Source organism: Ranitomeya imitator, chromosome 3, assembly GCF_032444005.1.
Source record: "Ranitomeya imitator isolate aRanImi1 chromosome 3, aRanImi1.pri, whole genome shotgun sequence".
In the NCBI taxonomy this organism is placed as follows: domain Eukaryota; kingdom Metazoa; phylum Chordata; class Amphibia; order Anura; family Dendrobatidae; genus Ranitomeya; species Ranitomeya imitator.
The window spans coordinates 743,539,125-743,562,543 of NC_091284.1; the positions used below are offsets into that span (position 1 = coordinate 743,539,125).

The 23,419-nt window shown below is 45.5% G+C and overlaps 1 protein-coding gene across 1 annotated transcript in view; it reads left to right on the forward strand.

Moving 5' to 3' along the window:
- Window positions 1-23,419, forward strand: part of VPS36 (vacuolar protein sorting 36 homolog) — a 63,596-nt gene that overhangs the window by 37,189 nt on the left and 2,988 nt on the right. Inside the window, exons 7-13 of the mRNA XM_069758900.1 lie at window positions 17,344-17,376; window positions 17,455-17,532; window positions 19,477-19,611; window positions 20,060-20,125; window positions 20,819-20,883; window positions 21,212-21,296; window positions 22,256-22,332. Coding sequence (XP_069615001.1) covers window positions 17,344-17,376; window positions 17,455-17,532; window positions 19,477-19,611; window positions 20,060-20,125; window positions 20,819-20,883; window positions 21,212-21,296; window positions 22,256-22,332 — 539 coding nt within the window. The remainder of the gene's footprint in view (window positions 1-17,343; window positions 17,377-17,454; window positions 17,533-19,476; window positions 19,612-20,059; window positions 20,126-20,818; window positions 20,884-21,211; window positions 21,297-22,255; window positions 22,333-23,419) is intronic.

Below are 23,419 nucleotides of genomic sequence, written 5' to 3' on the forward strand. Positions count from 1 at the left end.
ATACATCAGACTGATATAGATCTATTAGACCAAGGGTCTTCATTGTCAGGTGGTCACTTGGCTCGGGACTTTGTTTCCTGTATCGGCAGGTGACCAGAGCGGTGTGCGCCTATTCAGGACCTACACTAGCCCACTGTTTGTGTGGGTGATGGCTTAGCAGTAGGGTAGAGCCAGTCAGCCAGCCTCCTTCATACATTGTTTTGCCGTCAATGAAGAACAGAAGCAAATTTGCTTGGACCCTGGATGGAGCGGCTGCCGATGGGGGCACCTGACTTATATATAACTTACACACACACCCACAATCTTTGTATAGTATTTTTTTTTTTTCCTTTAATCCCGCGTATTCGTATCCATGGGGAGGAGAGCCGGCCTGTTTGCGTTACATTTTTGTTTTGCTCTCCAGCTAAGCTTGGGGATGACTTCATGTTCCCGGTGTCTCCTCCACCTGTGATTTCTGTCATTCTGGGGATTTTCTCATTCATGATGTATTATTCATTTGTTATTTTTATGAAACCCAGAGCAGACAATAGGCCGCTCATAAAAGAGGCACAATACCCAGATTACCCACGGCCGGAGCCTGACATAACTTGCTTTTTCCGATTCTCTTTGTTTTTGTGAACGTGTGGAATTTTGTTAATTAGTTTATTGGTGTCTTGGTTACTTGTAAGACGCCTATAGGGGCATCTACACATCATAGAGGGACTTTTTCCACTAAGACCCCCTCTTAGAGCTAGAGCACAAAGCCGCTAGCGATCCATGCCGCCATGTAATACTGCATTTATCTTGCAATGGGAAAACGTTCTGCTGATAACAATGTCACCTGTCAAGTCCAGCACTTCATATTCTCAGAATGTATTAGAGCGCCACTCCAGCTCTTTGTTTCTTTTTCAGCGCTGTAGTGGTCCTTTTAATGTAAGCCTCCTTCCTCGGTCACATACTCATCCTCCGGCGTCTTGAGAATAACTGTTTATCTCCATATCAGCATGGGTTTATGAGAAATCGCTCCTGTCAAACCAATCTAATCAGTTTTTATGAAGAGGTAAGCTATAGGCTGGACCACGGTGAGTCATTGGACGTGGTATATCTCGATTTTTCCAAAGCGTTTGATACCGTGCCGCACAAGAGGTTGGTACACAAAATGAGAATGCTTGGTCTGGGGGAAAATGTGTGTAAATGGGTTAGTAACTGGCTTAGTGATAGAAAGCAGAGGGTGGTTATAAATGGTATAGTCTCTAACTGGGTCGCTGTGACCAGTGGGGTACCGCAGGGGTCAGTATTGGGACCTGTTCTCTTCAACATATTCATTAATGATCTGGTAGAAGGTTTACACAGTAAAATATCAATATTTGCAGATGATACAAAACTATGTAAAGCAGTTAATACAAGAGAAGATAGTATTCTGCTACAGATGGATCTGGATAAGTTGGAAACTTGGGCTGAAAGGTGGCAGATGAGGTTTAACAATGATAAATGTAAGGTTATACACATGGGAAGAGGGAATCAATATCACCATTACACACTGAATGGGAAACCACTGGGTAAATCTGACAGGGAGAAGGACTTGGGGATCCTAGTTAATGATAAACTTACCTGGAGCAGCCAGTGCCAGGCAGCAGCTGCCAAGGCAAACAGGATCATGGGGTGCATTAAAAGAGGTCTGGATACACATGATGAGAGCATTATACTGCCTCTGTACAAATCCCTAGTTAGACCGCACATGGAGTACTGTGTCCAGTTTTGGGCACCGGTGCTCAGGAAGGATATAATGGAACTAGAGAGAGTACAAAGGAGGGCAACAAAATTAATAAAGGGGATGGGAGAACTACAATACCCAGATAGATTAGCGAAATTAGGATTATTTAGTCTAGAAAAAAGACGACTGAGGGGCGATCTAATAACCATGTATAAGTATATAAGGGGACAATACAAATATCTCGCTGAGGATCTGTTTATACCAAGGAAGGTGACGGGCACAAGGGGGCATTCTTTGCGTCTGGAGGAGAGAAGGTTTTTCCACCAACATAGAAGAGGATTCTTTACTGTTAGGGCAGTGAGAATCTGGAATTGCTTGCCTGAGGAGGTGGTGATGGCGAACACAGTCGAGGGGTTCAAGAGAGGCCTGGATGTCTTCCTGGAGCAGAACAATATTGTATCATACAATTAGGTTCTGTAGAAGGACGTAGATCTGGGGATTTATTATGATGGAATATAGGCTGAACTGGATGGACAAATGTCTTTTTTCGGCCTTACTAACTATGTTACTATGTCTTCACCGTTTTTTGGCACCTCTCCGATCCCACTGGCCGGAAGTCAGAAGCTACATCCCAAGCTCTCACTGCAAGCGTATGGGAGCCAGAACCGGGCCTTCATAGACTTACATTGATTAGTGACCTCCGCAGCTCCAGGAAACACTGGCACAGCTGACGCGTCACTTTCTGGCGGAGACCGATGGGAGTGACGACAAAAACATCAGACAAGGGCATGAGCTCCACTCCCTCTGTGAAATAAAAAAAAACAAACAAAACACTGGAGTGGATGCAATACCGGACCCAAACGCCGTGTGTCCCGATCTGGGCATATATGGGGTAGCTGGCAGGAGACGTGGCGTTTGGGTCAGGTATTGCATCCTGGGCATGGTCCATGGACGTATGACACCGGCCTTTGGGTCCCATCATTAGGGCCGAGCATCCTGATACCTGCAATGGTTCCATGTCACCATGTTGCTCAAAAAACATCTTTGTTTTCTCCCCACTGAGTTTAACAGCTGTATAAAAGGGGATGTGACGCCATCATCTCTCCTGCCCACTGTGTGCTTTAAAGATGCCGTGGAACTCACATTTTTTTTTTTGGGGGGGGGGGGGGAGCGGTTGGTGTGTTTTTTTATGTTTTTTCCCTATGTTTCTAAGAGGATCCTGGAAGAGCAAAAAGTAAAAAAAAAACAAAAAACCTAATTGAGTTTATAAGTGCAGAATACCAGTAATTATGACCCAAAATGCTGAGTTCATTCCACATCGGAGTTTGCAGACATACCGTATGTTTGATGTCATTGAATAGTAATAATACTGTTAAAATTTACAATCATAAATGTCATTTTATATAGCGCCAGCACATTCCGCGGACTCTCCAATTCATCAGGGACACGTACAGACAATATCGGCGCTGTCCAGTAATCGCTAATTCTACAGTTTAATAAGAGGAGTGCGCGCCCTGCTCCCCAGAGCTTACAATCTATGGGGACGGGAGGTAAAGGTGCTCGGATCGGGTAGTGCCGCCATTAAAGAGGTTCCATTCTCAAAATGATCCAGTAATTTGGGACTCAAAGGAAAAAAAATGGTAATGGCGCCTTTTGTTGTAACAGTATGAAGATTGCAGATTCGTCTGTCCCGTGCTCCCATTGCGTCCTTGTGTGACTAATGGACGCCGGATTGTTAAAGGCCGCTATGGCCGGCACAAAGGTCTGATCTGCACAAACTGTAGATATTTTTTTTTCTCTTTTTCCTGTCTGGAATCTCTCGGGACTGAGATCAGAGGCTTTTGCTCTTGACATTGTTTTCAGATCCGCAGATGTCTGTTAACTCTTCACTACCAGGTTTCTGCTGCTGCCAGGAAGTGTATTACAAAATAAGGTAGAGGGGATGTTCCTTTTCACTTACCTTTCTCACCTGCCTACAGTTTGTTATTAAAATTTTTTTTTTTAGAAAGCCATGGTTTACTCACCTTCCCCAGGTCCACCAGTGACATCACCTCAACAGCACTGCAGCCAATCAGTGAGCTTAGCGTCTCTGAAAGGGAGGTGCCACCTACGCTGGCTTAACCTCTGAGCTCATTGATTGGCCGCCATGCTGTTGAGGTGACGTCGGCCCCAATGCCAGACTCCGGGAGCAGTGGTGGACACTCGCCAGTAGACCTGGGGAAGGGGAGTATAGCGCAAATTGTTGTTTTATAATAAGTTTCTACCCTGGCTATAGTTTAATTGAAAGGGAACAACCCCTTTAATCTAGGCCAATTTCTAATGCTGTAAAACTGTATGCAGATACATATATTAAATTATATTTCAACTATTTGATTTTCCCATAAATGAGAAATTGATCGCATGAGAGCCACCCGGATCTCCTTTAAAGGGATCCTGTCTTGATGATAACGCTGTCTCTTGTGCCAGTATCATTTTATAAAGCAGGAGGAGCTGATCAAATTGAATTGTAGTTTTGTGTAAAAATGCTTCTCTGCTCCGTTAAGAGTCCAGTGGGCGGTCCTAATCTTTGACTGCTCAGTAGCTGAAAATAAAATCTCGTAATGCATGTGCCCATATGTTTGTTGAGAGCAGTGACACTGTGGGTATAAAATACAGCCTGTGACTCTACATACAGTCTTTCCCCTGTATGCAGGAGACCACTAATACAGTTATTTAGAGGCCGCAGACCTCATTCCTGCAAATTTTAAACATATAAAAAGTAATTGGGCATTCAAAGGAGTCTTTGTAATCATTTAGTAGGAAAGCCCCTTTAATATTGCTGGTCATACCCACATTAAAAGCATATGAGAGCTTTGCTCATTAAAATGAATCTGTCAGCAGGATTTGCTATGTAATCTGAGGACAGCATCAGGTAGCTGCTGAGACACTGATTTCAGGGATGTGTCACTTATTAGTCCGTGTGCTTTCTATACAATGAATGTGCAGCCTCGGCACACTACTATTGGGTACACCGATACAGAAATGGAGCCAGGGGCAGCAGGGAGGTTTCCTGAGCACACGGAGGGTCAGCAGCCTCTGCGCTCTACTATTGGGTACACAGATACAGAAATGGAGCCTGGGGCAGCAGGGAGGTCTCCTGAGCACACGGAGGGTCAGTAGCATCTGTGCTCTATTAGGTACACAGGTGCAGGAATGGATCCGGGGGCAGCAACGAGGTCTCCTGAGCACACGGAGGGTCAGCAGCCTCTGTGCTCTACTATTGGGTACACAGATACAGAAATGGAGCCGGGGCAGCAGGGAGGTCTCCTGAGCACACGGAGGGTCAGCAGCATATGTGCTCTACTATTGGGTACACAGATACAGAAATGGAGCCGGGGGCAGCAGGGAGGTCTCCTGGGGGTACGGAGAGTCGGCAGCATTTGTGCTCTACTATTGGGTACACAGGTGCAGGAATGGAGCCGGGGCAGCAGGGAGGTCTCCTGAGCACACGGAGGGTCAGCAGCATATGTGCTCTACTATTGGGTACACAGATACAGAAATGGAGCCGGGGGCAGCAGGGAGCTCTCCTGGGGGTACGGAGAGTCGGCAGCATTTGTGCTCTACTATTGGGTACACAGATACAGGAATGGAGCCGGGGCAGCAGGGAGCTCTCCTGGGGGTACGGAGAGTCGGCAGCATTTGTGCTCTACTATTGGGTACACAGGTGCAGGAATGGAGCCGGGGCAGCAGGGAGGTCTCCTGAGCACACGGAGGGTCAGCAGCATATGTGCTCTACTATTGGGTACACAGATACAGAAATGGAGCCGGGGGCAGCAGGGAGCTCTCCTGGGGGTACGGAGAGTCGGCAGCATTTGTGCTCTACTATTGGGTACACAGATACAGGAATGGAGCTGGGGGCAGCAGGGAGCTCTCCTGGGGGTACGGAGAGTCGGCAGCATTTGTGCTCTACTATTGGGTACACAGATACAGGAATGGAGCCGGGGGCAGCAGGGAGCTCTCCTGGGGGTACGGAGAGTCGGCAGCATTTGTGCTCTACTATTGGGTACACAGGTGCAGGAATGGAGCCGGGGCAGCAGGGAGGTCTCCTGAGCACACGGAGGGTCAGCAGCATATGTGCTCTACTATTGGGTACACAGGTGCAGGAATGGAGCCGGGGCAGCAGGGAGGTCTCCTGGGGGTACGGAGAGTCGGCAGCATTTGTGCTCTACTATTGGGTACACAGGTGCAGGAATGGAGCCGGGGCAGCAGGGAGGTCTCCTGAGCACACGGAGGGTCAGCAGCATATGTGCTCTACTATTGGGTACACAGATACAGGAATGGAGCTGGGGGCAGCAGGGAGCTCTCCTGGGGGTACGGAGAGTCGGCAGCATTTGTGCTCTACTATTGGGTACACAGATACAGGAATGGAGCCGGGGCAGCAGGGAGGTCTCCTGAGCACACGGAGGGTCAGCAGCATATGTGCTCTACTATTGGGTACACAGGTGCAGGAATGGAGCTGGGGGCAGCAGGGAGGTCTCCTGGGGGTACGGAGAGTCGGCAGCATTTGTGCTCTACTATTGGGTACACAGATACAGGAATGGAGCTGGGGGCAGCAGGGAGCTCTCCTGGGGGTACGGAGAGTCGGCAGCATTTGTGCTCTACTATTGGGTACACAGATACAGGAATGGAGCCGGGGGCAGCAGGGAGCTCTCCTGGGGGTACGGAGAGTCGGCAGCATTTGTGCTCTACTATTGGGTACACAGGTGCAGGAATGGAGCTGGGGCAGCAGGGAGGTCTCCTGAGCACACGGAGGGTCAGCAGCATCTGTGCTCTACTATTGGGTACACAGGTGCAGGAATGGAGCCGGGGTAGCAGGGAGGTCTCCTGAGGGCACAGATGGTCAGCAGAGCTTGGTTATTGTAGGATATAATTGTATAGGCTGAGTAAAATGGCATCTTTTTTTTTCTTCCAGTGGATGAACTGGTCATAGTGGCTCATCTTAAGTCTGAATGGGAGATTTGTAGCTAGGGGTGCGCAATACTTTCATGCGTTATTTTTTTTTTTTTCTTCGGGTCGTCTCGTTATAGTTAAAGGACAATTTCATGTAAAAATCACAGAGGAGTATTTGTGCAGTAGATAAATAGCGGGACGTCCGGCTGCAGCGTTGTATCTTCTCCGGCTGTAGTGTAATTAATGAGAGAATGTACAGCGCTCGGGGGGCTTCCTGCGTCTGCTGCTGCCCGCTGATAAGGCTGCAGCGATGTTGTATTGTGTTTAAAGGAGGAAGTTCCTGTTAGGTGTGTGCCTGGTCCCCTTTGTCCTCACTTCTCTCCCTTTTTAGGGCGATGAGTTGTAGTGTGTTATTAATTAGGGTTAAGAAGACTTTGACCCATTGACAAGTCCACGTTACGGAGCATAAAGGCGAAACTGAAGCACACTGTCCAAGTGGCAGACCTGCAGTCTCTCAGAGGCTAAACATAAAAATTAAACTGAATTCGGCCTAAAAAAATTGCAAGTGTCAGCAATGAAATTCGTATGTGTTAAGTGTGGATTTTGTTCCTGCTTAGATGTTAGGTATTGTAATGATTTAAATCCATTCTTAAAATTTGCTTCAGTTCTTAAAATTTGGCTCCAGTTTTGAGAATCTACAGTGAATTTTTCTTTTGTTGTTACACTTTCGTTAACTAACATCGTAAATTCTAATTTTGCTGTGGAATTTTGGTGCGGATTCTGTGAAAAATGTGCTAATTCAGCCTTGGAAGCCAATTTTTTTCCTATGGCATGGTCATATATCTATGGACCATATATCTATGACTATCATCTGCATTTTTTACCAGTTTTCTCCTTTGCAGACTCTGTTTCTAATTTTCAGTCCACTCTTAGCTATTGGGTGGAGACTGTCTGCTACGAGGTCTCCCATACAGTAAACGCACAGTGACATTAATGATTCCTATTTCTTTTCCTTTTGGTAACAGACAGAATCAGCAACAGTATGGAGGGGATTATACAGCAGTACTGACCAGTGTAGCTGTGAATCCCCCTCTGCATACAGTTGCATGTGAAAGTTTGAGAACCCCTGTTCAAAATTACTGTTATTGTGAAGTTGAAGATGAAATGATCTCTAGTAGTCTAAAAATAAAGATGACATGTTTCCTATGTCTTTTAGGCAAAAAAATATAAACCGGTAGGAATTTTTGCATATTAAAAATTACGAAACGTAAAATATGCCTATGCAAAAGTTTGAGCATCTTGGAAATTTGTCTGCTCAGATAACTTGACCATGGTTTCAGACCTTAATTAGCCTGTTAGGCTTGTTCACTATCATCGTTGGGAAAGGCCAGGTAATGCAAATTTCTCAGCTTTATAAAAACCCAACCTCCTCTAACCTTGTGCCAAGAAATGCAGCCATGGATTTGTGACGCCCAAGAGACCGGGATACCCAGCACCGGACCAATGGGGTCTGTCTCTTGAGGGGGATGTCACGGGTGGCTTGACCCGGTGCTGTGGCCTCAGGCAATGCACAGTGTAAGGGGTATCGTGAGGGAACAGGCACTTACTTGATCAGCAGCAGGTTCTCCCAGCGGTGACGATCCCGATCCTGGATAGATGGCTATTGTCCAAATGAAAGACTGAGGCACTGAAACGTTTAACCAGTTTACTTTAACATAAAAGGATTTACAACCAGTCCTGTCACCGGAGTCTGTATGGGAACTCTGAGTTACTTTGACCCTGCCGGGGTCTTCGCCTCCTATTGTGCGCAATTTCTGTGTGGCCCTGCTGCTGTATGTGAACTGGCTGCCGGCCCAATCTGTCCCCTCCGGGTCCTGGTTCGACGGGCAACCCGAGTCCTTTTATCGGCTTACCCCCTCCGGGAGTACCGCTGAACCCTGTGTCTGTTGCTGCGTCCGGCCCTAGTGAAGCTGATATCACCTCACGTTTTTCCGGTTGCTGTATTATATATAATGAATACAGCCACGGATCCGGTATCCGTCTTTGCGCCTGTTCTGGCTAGTCAGTAATGCTACCCGGTTCTCACAATGTCCCTTTTCTCTGTCCCTCTTCTCCTCAGGCCGGTGATTTAGGCCTGGAAACCGTCATAGGGCTGTTAGAAATTCAGCTGTATGACCTCTCACTTTCAGCTCCTTAGCCCAACTGCCCAACTGCCATTTCTTCTCTCAGACCAGAATGGATCAAGGGGAGTCTCTGGAGCTCCCCCTTCTGGCCGGAGGAGGTAGTGCAGTCTTGCTATTTTAGTATTTGTATTCAGTGTCAGTAACTATATTTGTGGCAAATACCTCTAGGGGTGCCACATTCCCCCTTAGTTAAGAACAGTACTCCGGGACTGTGGGACGATAACATTTGGAAATAACAATTAATATGTACAGAGTCTTAAAAATGAAAAGTTACAAAAACCACTCAAGGAAACAAAAATAGAGTTCTGTAAAAAGTCACTTCAAATAGCGTCCATTAATACAGTTCTACCCTTGAAGGTACTCAATATAAAGTCTAAAGAAAGTTCAAAAAGAGCAAAAAGCAAAGTTCAAAAAGCAGTCTTTACGGAGCTTTGATTTAGTGCCTCCGGGCTGATAACAAGTTCAAGAATATGCAAGAAGTTCATACAGACAAGTCTCTGTAGGCACTGGGCTTAAACAATGCAGACTGATAACAATGACTATACTACATTTTCTGTTTAACTATATACGGCATAACATATATACAATTCACATTATGAGCTTTATAGTTGGTAATCTGCATACCTGGCCGGTAATTGACCCTGGGTACTACGCTGTGATCTACGTAATAGCGGTATCTCTTCATGTGGAGTACTACGGTCTACTGCGGATGTAGTATCTGCCCGCTCTGCTAAAGATAATTCCATAACTATGGAGTTGGCAAGTCCACCGTGAATGGGATTACTCTTTTCAGGAATCTGTTCTTCCTGGCCTGGAACCTCCTGTAGTACGGGGTCAGCCTCTTCCTGTCTTGGGACTTCTGGTATTGGGTTCGGTGTTGGGTAAAAGGCCACCATGGGAACCATTACTGCACCATGGTATGTTAGTAGGGTTTTGGGAAAGTCTCCTATACAGGTGTGATACACTTCCTCTTCTTTTTCCTTTACTGGTTGAACCTGTATGGGTTGAATAACTTCTGGTTCTGGCTGGACAACGTCTGGCTCTTTCAATGCTTCCGGACATAATTTAAGATTGTCTCTTGACACTAGTACAGATGTTAAGCCTCCGTTTTTGCTAATGAGACACATTTTAGGATTATCCACTCTTGTTGGTAAAACTGTGTAGGGTACGGCTTCCCACTGATTGTCCAGTTTATTGGTTCGACGATTTCTCTTGAGCACTTGGTCACCCGGTCTTAATGGGGTCGCTAGAGCATTCTGGTTGAAAGTTCGCTCTTGTCTTTCTCTAGTTTGCTGAAGGCTTCTTCTCTTCACACTCTCTTGCACTTGGCGATACTGCTTTTGCCGTATGATATCCCAATTGGAGTCTTGAACTTCTGCGTCTGGTTTCAGAATTTCCATTTCTAGATCGATTGGTAATTGGCCGGGTCTTGCACGCATAAGATAAGCTGGGGTGCAGTTGGTGGAGCTCACCGGGACATGATTATACAGATCCACCAAGTCAGGCAATTTCTCTGGCCATTGATTCCTTTCTGTCTCAGGTAAAGTCTTTAGTAGGTCTATTACAATATGGTTCATCTTCTCGCATAAGCCGTTTGTTTGTGGATGATAGGCCGTCGTCCTGATCTTTTTGCAACCATACATATTACAGAATTCTCTGAAGATCTCTGATTCAAAGGCTGTACCTTGGTCGGTGAGAACCTGTTCCGGATATCCATGGGGTCTACAAAAGTACGTTTGGAACGCTTTGGCTGCTGTTTTTGCTGTCAGATCTTTTACGGGTACTACTACCAAGAAGCGTGAATAATGGTCCACGATGGTCAAGGCATAGACATAGCCGGACCGGCTTGGTATTAACTTCACGTGGTCTATGGCTACAAGTTCAAGTGGTTGTTTGGTGATTATGGGCTGCAGTGGTGCTCTTTGGTTCTTTTGATCGTTTCTTCTGAGGTTGCACGGGCCACAATTTCTGCACCACTGTTCGATTGATTTTCTCATCCTGACCCAATAAAATCTTTCTCTTAGAAGTACTTCTAACTTTTTCCAACCAAAGTGACCAGCACCATTATGGTAAGCTTCGAGGACCATCTTGACATCTTGTTTAGGCACGATAATCTGCCAAACCAATTCATATGTTTTCGGATTGGTGTACCTTCTACAGAGCTTCCCTTGATACAGGAACATTTTGCCTCTCTCTTTCCAGAGTTGATGCGTCTCTTCTGGGGCATCCTCATCGGGATATGCACTTTGCTCAGTTAACAGTTCCTTCACCAACTTCACAGCCGGATTGCTGTCTTGGGTGTCAGCCCATCTATGGTGTGCTAACGGATTAAAATTCACCTCTTGTTGTTTCTGATAGGTACTTGACTGATGATGTTTTGCCTTGGGATGATGGAAGGCTGGTAGTTCAATTTCTTCAAGCTCCCCCGTTTCTTCTTCTACATCTCTCAAGTGTGGCATCCGGGATAGGGCATCGGCATTTCCATTCTTGCGACCTGCTCGATACTTGATCTTGAAGTTGTAATTAGATAACCGGGCTATCCATCGCTGTTCTAACGCACCTAATTTGGCTGTGTCCAGGTGGGTCAACGGATTGTTGTCAGTATAGACAATAAATTCTGCAGCGGCCAGATAGTGTTTGAAACGTTCCGTCACAGCCCAAACTACTGCCAGTAGTTCCAATTTGAAGGAGCTATAATTTTCTGGATTTCTTTCAGTAGGCCGGAGCTTTCTACTTGCAAAGGCGATGACTTTCTCCCGACCTTCTTGCTTTTGTGACAGCACCGCTCCTAGTCCCACATTACTGGCATCGGTGTAGAGGATGAAAGGTTGATGGTAATCTGGGTATGCCAGAACCTCTTCTCCGGTTAGTGCCTTCTTTAGTTGTTCAAAGGAGTCTTCCCTTTCGTCGTTCCACTGGAAAGGAGGGTTTCGGTTTGAAGGTTTCTTCGTCTGCCCTACCAAGGCGTCTTGCAAGGGTGCTGCCAACTTGGTAAATCCTTTTATAAATCTGCGATAGTAACCCACCAATCCCAGGAATTGCCTCACTTCTTTTGCGCTGGTAGGTCTCGGCCAATCCCTTATGGCGGTTATTTTCTCGGGATCCGGTGCTACTCCCTCCGAACTCACGATGTGTCCCAGGTACTGTACCTTTGGCTTGAGAAGGTGACATTTGGATGGCTTGATTTTCATGCCATACCTGGATAAGGCTTCGAACACTTCTGCCAAGTCTTTTAAGTGTTGTTCGTAAGTCTTTGAGTAGACGATCACATCATCTAGGTACAGGAGGACGGTCTCGAAGTTCTTGTGTCCGAGGCAGCATTCCATCAGCCGCTGGAAGGTACCGGATGCATTGCAGAGTCCGAACGGCATGCGATTAAATTCACTTAGACCCATTGGTGTGGTGAATGCCGTCTTTTCCTTATCTCTCTCAGCCACAGGGACTTGCCAATACCCGCTTGTTAAGTCTAAGGTGGAAAAATAATTAGCAGATTTCAAAGCAGTCAAGGACTCTTCTATCCTAGGCAAGGGGTAGGCATCTTTATGGGTGATGTTATTAATCTTCCGGTAGTCTACGCACATTCTCATGGTTCCGTCCTTTTTTTTGACAATCACTAGAGGGGCCGCCCAGGGGCTACAGCTGTCTCTTATTACCCCGGCCTGTTTCATTTCCCTCAGCATATCTTTTGCACATTGATAGTGAGCGGGCGGTATGGGTCTATATCTTTCTTTTATTGGGGGATGGTCACCTGTGGGGATTGTGTGTTCTACCCCTTCTATCCGTCCGAAGTCCAATGGGTGTTTACTGAAGACTTGTTCATATTCCGTCACTAGCCTATACACCCCTTGTTTTTGATGGGTAGGTGTTGAATTTATGCCCACGTGTAGCTGTTGGCACCAATCCTCCATTTCTCCATCTGAGCCATTGCCTTCCACCTGACAGGTTGGTTCTAAGGGCTCAATGGTTGTGATGGCATTGTTGTCAACAGTATATAGCTTTGCCATTGTAGCATACCTTGGCAAAGTGACCTCTTCCTCTCCACAGTTCAAAAGTCGTACCGGCACTCGTCCCCGGTGTACCTCGACTATCCCTCGTGCTGTGAGTATAGTGGGCCTGCTGTCGGTGTACACTGGTTCTATTAAGGCTTGATAATCTCGTCCCTTAGTACCAATGGCTGCTCTACACCATACCAGCATTTCTGTTTTTGGTGGGATTACAATAGACGTTGGATCACTTACCCTCACACTGCCGATTTCTCCACCTGCAACTTCTACCTGTTGCCTTAACATCAATACTTTTATTTCCCTCCGGAGAACTCTCTGCTGGCAGGATTGGGCAGTTTCAGCAATTTGCTGTAAGACAGAAATGACTTCGGAAAAGCAGTTCTCTAACACATTCATTCCTATCAATACAGTTGGTTCACAGTTCCGCCGGTCAACATCAACAACAATTATACCCTGTTTCTTCAATTCTACTTTACCAATCTTTATGGTCATCTCCCTGAATCCTAGTTTCGGTACCAACTTACCATTACTGGCCCATATATCTAGTTCAACATCAGAGGGCCCTTTATCAATATCTGCATCAGCCCAGTACCTCTTATAAAGGATATACGGTATAGATGAAATCTGGGAACCTGTGTCCAGCAAAGCGTTGAGGGGCATTCCGTCCAGCACGATAGGGATAATGGGTCGTCCTCCGATGTACCTGTCGTGCCAGGGTGTTGGGCCTTGAAAGTTCATTCCTGCGAAGCGGCCCGCATTCCCAGGGGATTCCCGTTTAAATCACAATCTCGTGCAAAGTGGCCTGGCTGCTGGCAACGGCGGCAAATGGGCTGTCCATCCGGTTGGTAGCGGTCGCGGGGTCGTCCTCTCCATGTCGGGTATCTCCGGGGTCTCATCCATGGAACACCTTCTCTACGGTTTGACAACTCCATCTTGGGTCCTCTCATCTCCTGCATGGTTTTAGCCATTGAAGCAACAACATCAGTTAAAGAGTCAAGCTTTTGTTGAAGAGCCTCATTAGTACTGGGCCCCAGGGGCTTAGCAATGGCCCCGGACATAGCTGATGTCACTGGTACTCCATGTTGTTGAGGAGCCTCTGCCATGAGTTGCGCAGGCTCCTGATCCCGAGGTGCCTCTGCCAGCTGGAGACGTATAACGCTCTCCTTTAATTGGGCAAATGTCAATTCAGGGTTCTTAAAAACAAGCATGCTCACATGCCCCCGGTGAGAAGGGGTGTAGAGTCCCTCCATAAATTGATCTCTTAGCAGTTTATCCGCTCCGGTGTTAAAAATGGGTTCAGCCAGTGTAAGTGATTTAAGGGCTTCCTGCAGGTTTAAGGCAAAGTCTCTCACGCCCTCATTAACTTTTTGTTTGCAATTAAAGAATCGTACTTTAGCTTTGCTGCTGGCAGTGGTTTCAAATGTAGCTTTTAATCCAGCAAATATGCGCTCAACAGTGCCTTTTAGATCAGCTGCCCATGCTGTGACTTCTCGCTTAGCATGGCCACTTAACTGCATCATCAGGAGACTAACACGCTGAACTTCACCCACCGGGAACATGTTAAAATGGGCCAGCATCTTTTCTCTGAAATCGTCAAGGGTATTAGGCTCACCTTCATACATTGGAAGCCACGGGCCACCCGGGGTATATGGCATCAGCACCGGCATGATGGGCGCCACTCCTTGCACCGCTGCGCTACCGGACTCTCTATCGACACTCTGTCTTTCAGCTGCATTAGCGTCGCCGGGTGCTGCGGCGTCTCCGTGCTGCGACATACTGTGCCCCCTTAGTTAATCCGGACCCTTCCGGTCCTCCGCTTCCGTCGGGATAGTGTAGATTTGTTCCGCTGTGCAGCAGGATCGGTTTTCCCCTTGCTCTGATGTCAGAGCGCTCAGCTTGGTGCCGCCCACAATGACACGCCCCCTGCTGCTCCCGCCCGCCGCGCTCTGTAATGGCGGATTCTGAAGTTTTTCAGTTAGACTGGGGCTCAGGTGAAGTTTTTCAGTTAGACTGGGGCTCAGGTGATGGCGTAGCTCAATTAACAGTCTCGCGCCTAACGGTTATGAGGTGATTACCTCAGGGGATGGCGGCCATCTTTACTCCATTATAACCAATGGGGAATAGTCAATTTCAATAGTTTTCAATGGGGAATGGATTTTTCTTTAATAAAGTCAATTTTCAAGATTTTTCATCCAAGTTTTCACAGGTTTGGGCTCCAATCACGGCACACAATACCCGGTATACGGGCTGGCTAGATCCTGTTCGTGACGCCAATTGTGACGCCCAAGAGACCGGGATACCCAGCACCGGACCAATGGAGTCTGTCTCTTGAGGGGGATGTCACGGGTGGCTTGACCCGGTGCTGTGGCCTCAGGCAATGCACAGTATAAGGGGTATCGTGAGGGGACAGGCACTTACTTGATCAGCAGCAGGTTCTCCCAGCGGCGATGATCCCGATCCTGGATAGATGGCTATTGTCCAAATGAAAGACTGAGGCACTGAAACGTTTAACCAGTTTACTTTAACATAAAAGGATTTACAACCAGTCCTGTCACCGGAGTCTGTATGGGAACTCTGAGTTACTTTGACCCTGCCGGGGTCTTCGCCTCCTATTGTGCGCAATTTCTGTGTGGCCCTGCTGCTGTATGTGAACTGGCTGCCGGCCCAATCTGTCCCCTCCGGGTCCTGGTTCGACGGGCAACCCGAGTCCTTTTATCGGCTTACCCCCTCCGGGAGTACCGCTGAACCCTGTGTCTGTTGCTGCGTCCGGCCCTAGTGAAGCTGATATCACCTCACGTTTTTCCGGTTGCTGTATTATATATAATGAATACAGCCACGGATCCGGTATCCGTCTTTGCGCCTGTTCTGGGTAGTCATTAATGCTACCCGGTTCTCACAATGTCCCTTTTCTCTGTCCCTCTTCTCCTCAGGCTGGTGATTTGGGCCTGGAAACCGTCATAGGGCTGTTAGAAATTCAGCTGTATGACCTCTCACTATCAGCTCCTTGGCCCAACTGCCATTTCTTCTCTCAGACCAGAATGGATCAAGGGGAGTCTCTGGAGCTCCCCCTTCTGGCCGGAGGAGGTAGTGCAGTCTTGCTATTTTAGTATTTGTATTCAGTGTCAGTAACTATATTTGTGGCAAATACCTCTAGGGGTGCCACAGATTTGTCTAAGCAGCTGCCTAGAACTCTGAAAATTGTGGAAGCCCACAAAGCAAGAGAAGACTATAAGAAGATAGCAAAGCGTTTTCAAGTTGCCCTTTGATGAGTTCGATATGTAATTAAGAAATGGCACTTAACAAGAACAGTGGAGGTGAAGATGAGGTCTTGAAGACCAAACAAAATTTCAGTGAGAGCTGCTTGTAGAATTGCTAGTGAGGCAAATCAGAACCCCTGCTTGCAAAAGACGTTCAGAAAGATTTAGCAGACTCTGGAGTTGAGGTACATCATTCTACTGTTCAGACACACCTGCACAAATATGCCCTTCATGGAAGAGTCATCAAAAGAAAACCTCTCCTGTGTCCTCACCATAAAATTCAGCATCAGAAGTATGCAAAACAACATATAAACAAGTCTGATGCATTTTGGAAACAAGTCCTGTGGCCACTTCATAATCCACATTAGACTACCATAAAAGGCACAAGCTGAAGGTTTTATAATGGCCCTCACAGGTTTCAAAATAGCAGTGCATACAAGACGACACAGGAATCTCACAGAACTGGAAGAAATTTTCAAGGAGGAATGGATGAAAATCCATCAAACAAGAATTGAGACTCCTGGCTGGCTACAAAAAGCTTTTACTAAAGGAGAGTGCTACTTGGTACCAACCATACAGGGTGCCCAAACTTTTGCATCAGCCCATTTTCTTTTTTGTAATTTTTAAAATGTAAAAGATTTTCCCTCTTCCCTTCTCCTTCTTCCCTTCTCCTTCTTCCCTTCTCCTTCTTCCCTTCTCCTTCTTCCCTTCTCCTTCTTCCCTTCTCCTTCTTCCCTTCTCCTTCTTCCCTTCTCCTTCTTCCCTTCTCCTTCTCCCCTTCTCCTTCTCCCCTTCTCCTTCTCCTTCTCCCCTTCTCCTTCTCCCCTTCTCCCTCTCCCCTTCTCCCTCTCCCCTCTCCCCTGTGGTCCACATGTGGTGGACTTTCTGTGAAGTCACCCTATTGAGAAAGTATTATTTTAAATAGATTTTTGGGAAACACTGTTGCTCTTTCTAGAGATCTACCTTTCTGATGGACAATCTTGAGGTCTAACTAAGTTTTTGATCGTTTCTGCTCAATTTATGTAGCCCAGAATTCTATAGTATTTGTTAACGGCAGTAAAAAGCTGCATGAATAAGATTCCCATATGGGAGAAAATTGTTGCCTTACAAGGGAATATTTCCTCATGAGCCCAAAAAATGTGGCCTTTTTGATTAATCAATTAAAGGGTTATTTCAATTTTAGCAAATTTTCACAACAGGAAAGGTGATGGCTGGCTGGGGGGTTCATTTCTGAGCCTCACTGTGACGACATATTGCTCTCCTCTTCTGTTTCCCAGGCCTTTGAAGATCTCAGCAAGCTTATGGACAAGGTATGGTGAGATATTAATATGAGCCTAGGTTTCCGCCAGCGCAGCAATGACAGACGGCTGCCTCCATTATTTTTACAGGCCAAGGAAATGGTGGAACTGTCCAAATCGATAGCGAACAAAATCAAAGACAAACAGGGGGACATCACAGAAGACGAGGTATGAAAACACGTCTGTTACCAGGGTACAATCGCACCACAATATTTTTTTAAGAAGTCTTTTGCTCCAGGAATAACATGTTGAAAAATTGTGTCTGGGATGGAGACCTCTGCTCCTGACCTGTCCATTGTAAATATCTGCCGTCACGTACATTTTATCAAATGTTCCTGGAATTCACCATCATAAATAAATATGGAAAATATTAATATGGAAAGTTCTGGAACTATAGAAAACCCTGCAATTATTTGTGACGGTTCACTATACTGAAGTATTGCAGTAATACAATCAAGTTCCCTATAAAGACTGAACTTTTTTTTCATAATTTTTTATAATAAAAAATATCATCTCCTGATTGAATCCTTTCCCAACATAGCCAGTTTTTTTTATTTTTTTCCCTCCCCTTCTTCGAAGAGCCATCATTTGTTTTTTATTTTACTGTTCACATTGAGGGCATGACCCCATTCATTTACCACATAGTGTACTGGAGCATCATGAAATTATGAAAAAACAATCAAACTCCACAATTGTTTTTTTGGGAATTGTTTTTACATTGTGTGGTAAAAATGACCTGACAATTTGATTCTCCTCATCATTGTGATTACAGCGCTACCAGTCCTGTCCAGTTGTTTTGTTTATTACTTTTTGGTGGTGAAAAACAAATCTAAAAATTTGAAGAAAAAAAAAAAAATTGTTTGATTGTGTCACCATTTTCCGAGAACCATAATGTTTTAATTTTTTCGGTCGATAGAGCAGTGTGAGGGCTTTTTTTTTTCAGGGTGAGACAATTTTTTTTTTTTTATAGCATTCTAAGATAGATATGATATTTTGATCGCTTCTTACAGTTTTTTTTAAGGTATTGTGGCAACCCTCCCCCCCCCCCCTTCCCCTCCCAAAAAAAATGCAATTTTTTTTTCTGTTTATGGTGTTTACTAGTGATGAGTGAGTAGCATTGTTGCTCAGGTTTCCCTGAGCATGCTCAGGTGGTCTCCAAGTATTTTGGCGTGCTCGGAGATTTAGTTTTCGTGGTCTCGGCTGCATGATTTGCTGCTGCTGGACAGCCCGAATACATGTGGCAATTCCCTAACAAAGAGGCAAACCCCACATGTATTCAGGCTGTCTAGCAGTCGCAAATCACGCAGCTGAGGCAATGAAAACTAAATCCCCGAGCACGCCAAAATACTCGGAGACCACCCGAGCATGCTCGGGAAATCCCGAGCAACGAGTATACTCGCTCATCACTGGTGATTACCAATCGGCTTAATAATTCTTATATGTTGATCTGAGTTTTATAAATACGATACCAAGTGTATTTTTTCAAATTTTACGACCTTTATTTTTAGGGTAGGGAGGGGGAAGGGTAATTTACATTTTTTTTTGTTTGTTTTTTTAATATTTATTGCATGTATTATTCCTCTTGCTGGACTTGAACCTGCAATAATCTGATCTCTTGTACTATGTAACAAAAATCGCAGTCTCTTTTGGATTCCAAAGGAACTCCTTAATGACGGGCATAGAGGTCTCCCAACAGATCTCCGACTCTCATAGCGACCCACCGGCGCGCCGCGATCTTAATACTGTTGTCAAAGTTTGACAAGGGCATCCTGTGAGCGCGCTCCATACAACCACCACTGACTTGCAACGTACATGGAATAAGATAAAAAGAAAGACATTTTAAATAAACCTATTTGGTATTGTCGCATCTATCTCAATACAAATTTTTTAACCCATGAATATCTTAAAGAAGAAAAGGATCAAAATGGCCAATTTTATTTTTTTTTTCCCTTCGACAAGCACTCTTCTATCGATGTGGATGGAAAAATTAAAAAATGCTGATTCCAGGAAGAAAGGGAGGAAAAAACAAATGTATAAAATGAAAATTGGCTGTGGTGGGAAGGGGTTAATTTGGAGATTAATGAAACTCAATATCTATCCATCTATCTATAGACTATAAAGTTTAAGTCCTACCTGCTGAGTATGGGAATCGCCAATCCAGTGACGCGGGAAACCCACGGATCTGGCACACACTACCACATGCAGCTGGCAAAGCAGCTCGCCACCATGTTACAGGCTCCGCTGGAGGTGAGTGGGGTCTCATTTCTGCTTTTGGATCCTTCTAATTTGCTAAGCTCATTATGGGGGGCTCTGTTATCGGGGCATCCACTGGCCCTTACCCTATTAGGCCATATGAATGTCGTAGGTGGGTTTCCCAGTCCAAGCCCCTACTATTTTTCAGAGCTGTGAATTGAAATAGTTTTCAACTCTTCTACAAATGCTACCGGGTGATATTCGGACATTGACCGATTGCCCTGAAGGTAACAGCCCCTCACCGGGGGTTCCAACATCCAGGCCCCCATCTCGGCACAGCACCACACCGAGCTTTACCCTGCAATGTTGACTTCACTAAATCTGCTGCAGTTCTTCAAACATATGTTTGACATTTTCCTTTTGACATCACCGTTAACCCCTTCATATATGATCTTATGATTATTTGACCAGATATATGACTTCTTGGCATCTTCTTTTTCAGGAGCGAGGGGGCATAATGTCACTTACAGAAGTATACTGCTTAGTAAATCGAGCCAGGGGCATGGAGGTAGGTAGAAATTAGCAACTTGATCAATTTCTCACTGTATCGTCAACCTGACCCCCCCCCCCCCCCCCACCCAAAAAAAGCAGTGTGTCACCTGTCCAAAAATAAAGGACATTTTATATTTTTCTCATTATATAGCTTTTAGAAAGGTTTATATTTGGTCTTCTTTTACCTTTTATGAGGTTTCTCAATTGCTGATAAGTCATCTTTAAGGAGGTTGTTCCCTATCGGTTAATCTTCAAGCGCTCTGTTCACCGCCCCAAGGTCCAACCGGCAATACGCCACCGCTGCTCCCGCTGTCTGGCTCTGCTCGCTTGACTGACCTCACGTCCGCAGCCAATCAATGAGCCCAGCATCTTGGAGCAGGGTGTTCCATCTACACTGGCAGGGCTGCAAGCTCACTGATTGGTTAGTAAGATGTTACACCGGCAGCCCACGCCAGACACCGGCAGCCCACGCCAGACACCGGCAGTGACGTCGCAGGCTCTCTGGGCCTGGGGATAGTAATTATGGCGTATTTTTTAATACTAAACTGTGCCCAGGGAGGAAGATTAACTGAATGGAGACTACCCCTTTACGTTCCATGTTATGGCATTAGTAAACTAGAAGGCTAAACAAAGTACAGAGATAATCTCCAGTACGTAAATCTGTGAGGGAGTCGATTTTTCTTTTCTGATGGGATTTTTCGTTTCACAGTTGCTTTCTCCAGAAGATCTGGTTAACGCCTGCAAAATGTTTGAATCCCTGAAACTTCCACTGCGGTAAGACGTTACTGCCCTACAGGCCATTAGTTTCTCGCAGCATGTTCCTTTGAATGAAACGTTGACCGATGGCCCCAGGATAAACTTCCTGTCTTTTTTCCCATTCAATACTTTTGACCTACACCAAACAATGAGACAAAGGTGGAGAGCTATGGAGTAAATGGGACAATGCTTTCTGCTTTCCAGGATATGAAACAATACAGTTTATTGCCACAGGCTTCCTAAATGTAGGGGCTAATGGGCATTTTGGTACCCCCCTACTATGGCTCAGCTGAGGCTGATTATGGCTGCAGGACCCATTGCATGCTCTCATCTCTCCTTTCTGCAGGCTTCGTATTTTCGATAGTGGCGTCATGGTAATTGAGCATCAGTCGCACAATGAAGAGGAGATGGTGGCCTCCGCCCTAGAAACGGTACATTCAGCTCAAGTTCGTCATGTGCTGCATACCTTCATTGTGAATCTACATCTCCTAAAATGACTTTTGTAATTACCAATAATATACTGTATACAAGGCAAAAACAAAAGGACCCCTGTAGTTCCCCAGAAGAGGGCACTTACTTTTCTATCTCTGGCATCTTGGTACTCCTGTGTAGCCTCATAGCGGAGGTCGCTGTTTACACTCTATACTAAAATACTCTGATGTTGCAGTATATAGTAGAAGCAGGTTCAAATCCCCTGAGGGGACTAATAAAAAAAAAATAAAATAAACCAAAAATATAAAAAATGTAATCTCTTGGGTTTTACCAAAAATGAAAAGACATTTAAAAAACATTAATTTTATTTGGATTTGCCGCATCAATAAAAATAATATAATAAACCCATACGGTAAACCCCATAAAGACAAAAAAAATCACAGCACTAGAATTATGTTTTTTCGGTTACCACACCTTCTTATAAAAAGTAATAGAAACGGCATGTGTAAACCAAATTGGTATCAATTAAAATTGTTAGCTCGCCATGCAAAGATCAAGCCCAATCCCAGGTCTACTGATGAATAGCATTACGACTCTCGGAACATGGCAACTAGATCTGTGCACTTTTGGTTTCCCGGTAATTGTACTCACCCTGAGAACCGTGTTTACAGGTAATTTTTACCATATAATGAATACCGCACAGATTGCATTTTTTTTTTTTTACCATTTCATCGTACTTAAAATTTTTCACCCATTTTTCAGTTCATTGTCTAGTAAAATGTATAGTGCCCACCAGAATGAAAGCTTGTTCTCAAAAAGCCAGCCAGCTTATGGCCACGTCGACAGGAAAATAAAGTTAGGTCAGACCTCAATGTCTTTTTGACTAAATAAAAAACTTTGCAATGTTAAAATATACATAAAAATCTGGAATAGCAATTTTGCTCTTTTTTTTTAACAGGTATCTGAGAGGGGTTCACTGACTTCAGAAGAGTTTGCCAAGATTGTCGGCATGTCCGTGTTGCTAGCCAAAGAAAGGTATTTCCATTTGGTTTACTGCTTATTCCTCTGGTTATGCTGGCGCAGAGTACTGTTGGTTTCTTGCTCGTTCCCCTGTTCCTGCTGGGGCAAAGTAATATTGGTTTCTTGCTCGCACCCCTGTTTTTCATGGGGCAGAGTACTTTTGGTTTCTTTATCACTCCCCTGTTTTTCCTGGGGCAGAGTACTGTTCGTTTCTTTTTCACTCCCTTGTTTTTCCTGGGGCAGAGGACTGTTGGTTTCTTTATCACTCCCCTGTTTTTCCTGGGGCAGAGTACTGTTCGTTTCTTTTTCACTCCCTTGTTTTTCCTGGGGCAGAGGACTGTTGGTTTCTTTCTCACTCCCCTGTTTTTCCTGGGGCAGAGTACTGTTCGTTTCTTTTTCACTCCCTTGTTTTTCCTGGGGCAGAGGACTGTTGGTTTCTTTCTCACTCCCCTGTTTTTCCTTGGGCAGAGTGCTGTTGGTTACTTGCTCGTTACCCTGGTTATGCTGGGGCAGAGTACTGTTGGTTTCTTGCTCACTCCCCTGTTTTTCCTGGGGCAGAGTACTGCTGGTTTCTTGCTCACTCCCCTGTTATTCCTGGGGCAGAGTACTGTTGGTTTTTTGCTCACTCCTCTGGTTATGCTGGGGCAGAGTACTGTTGGTTTTTTGCTCACTCCTCTGGTTATGCTGGGGCAGAGTACTGTTGGTTTCTTGTTCACTCCTCTGGTTATGCTGGGGCAGAGTACTGTTGGTTTCTTGCTCACTCCTCTGGTTATGCTGGGGCAGAGTACTGTTGGTTTCTTGTTCACTCCTCTGGTTATCCTGGGGCAGAGTACTGTTGGTTTCTTGCTCACTCCTCTGGTTATGCTGGGGCAGAGTACTGTTGATTTATTGCTCACTCCCCTGTTTTTCCTGGGGCAAAGGACTGTTGGTTTTTTGCTCACTCCTCTGGTTATGCTGGGGCAGAGTACTGTTGGTTTCTTGCTCACTCCTCTGGTTATGCTGGGGCAGAGTACTGTTGGTTTCTTGCTCACTCCTCTGGTTATGCTGGGGCAGAGGACTGTTGTGTTTTTGCTTGCTCCACTTATGATTTTATTCCCTGGAT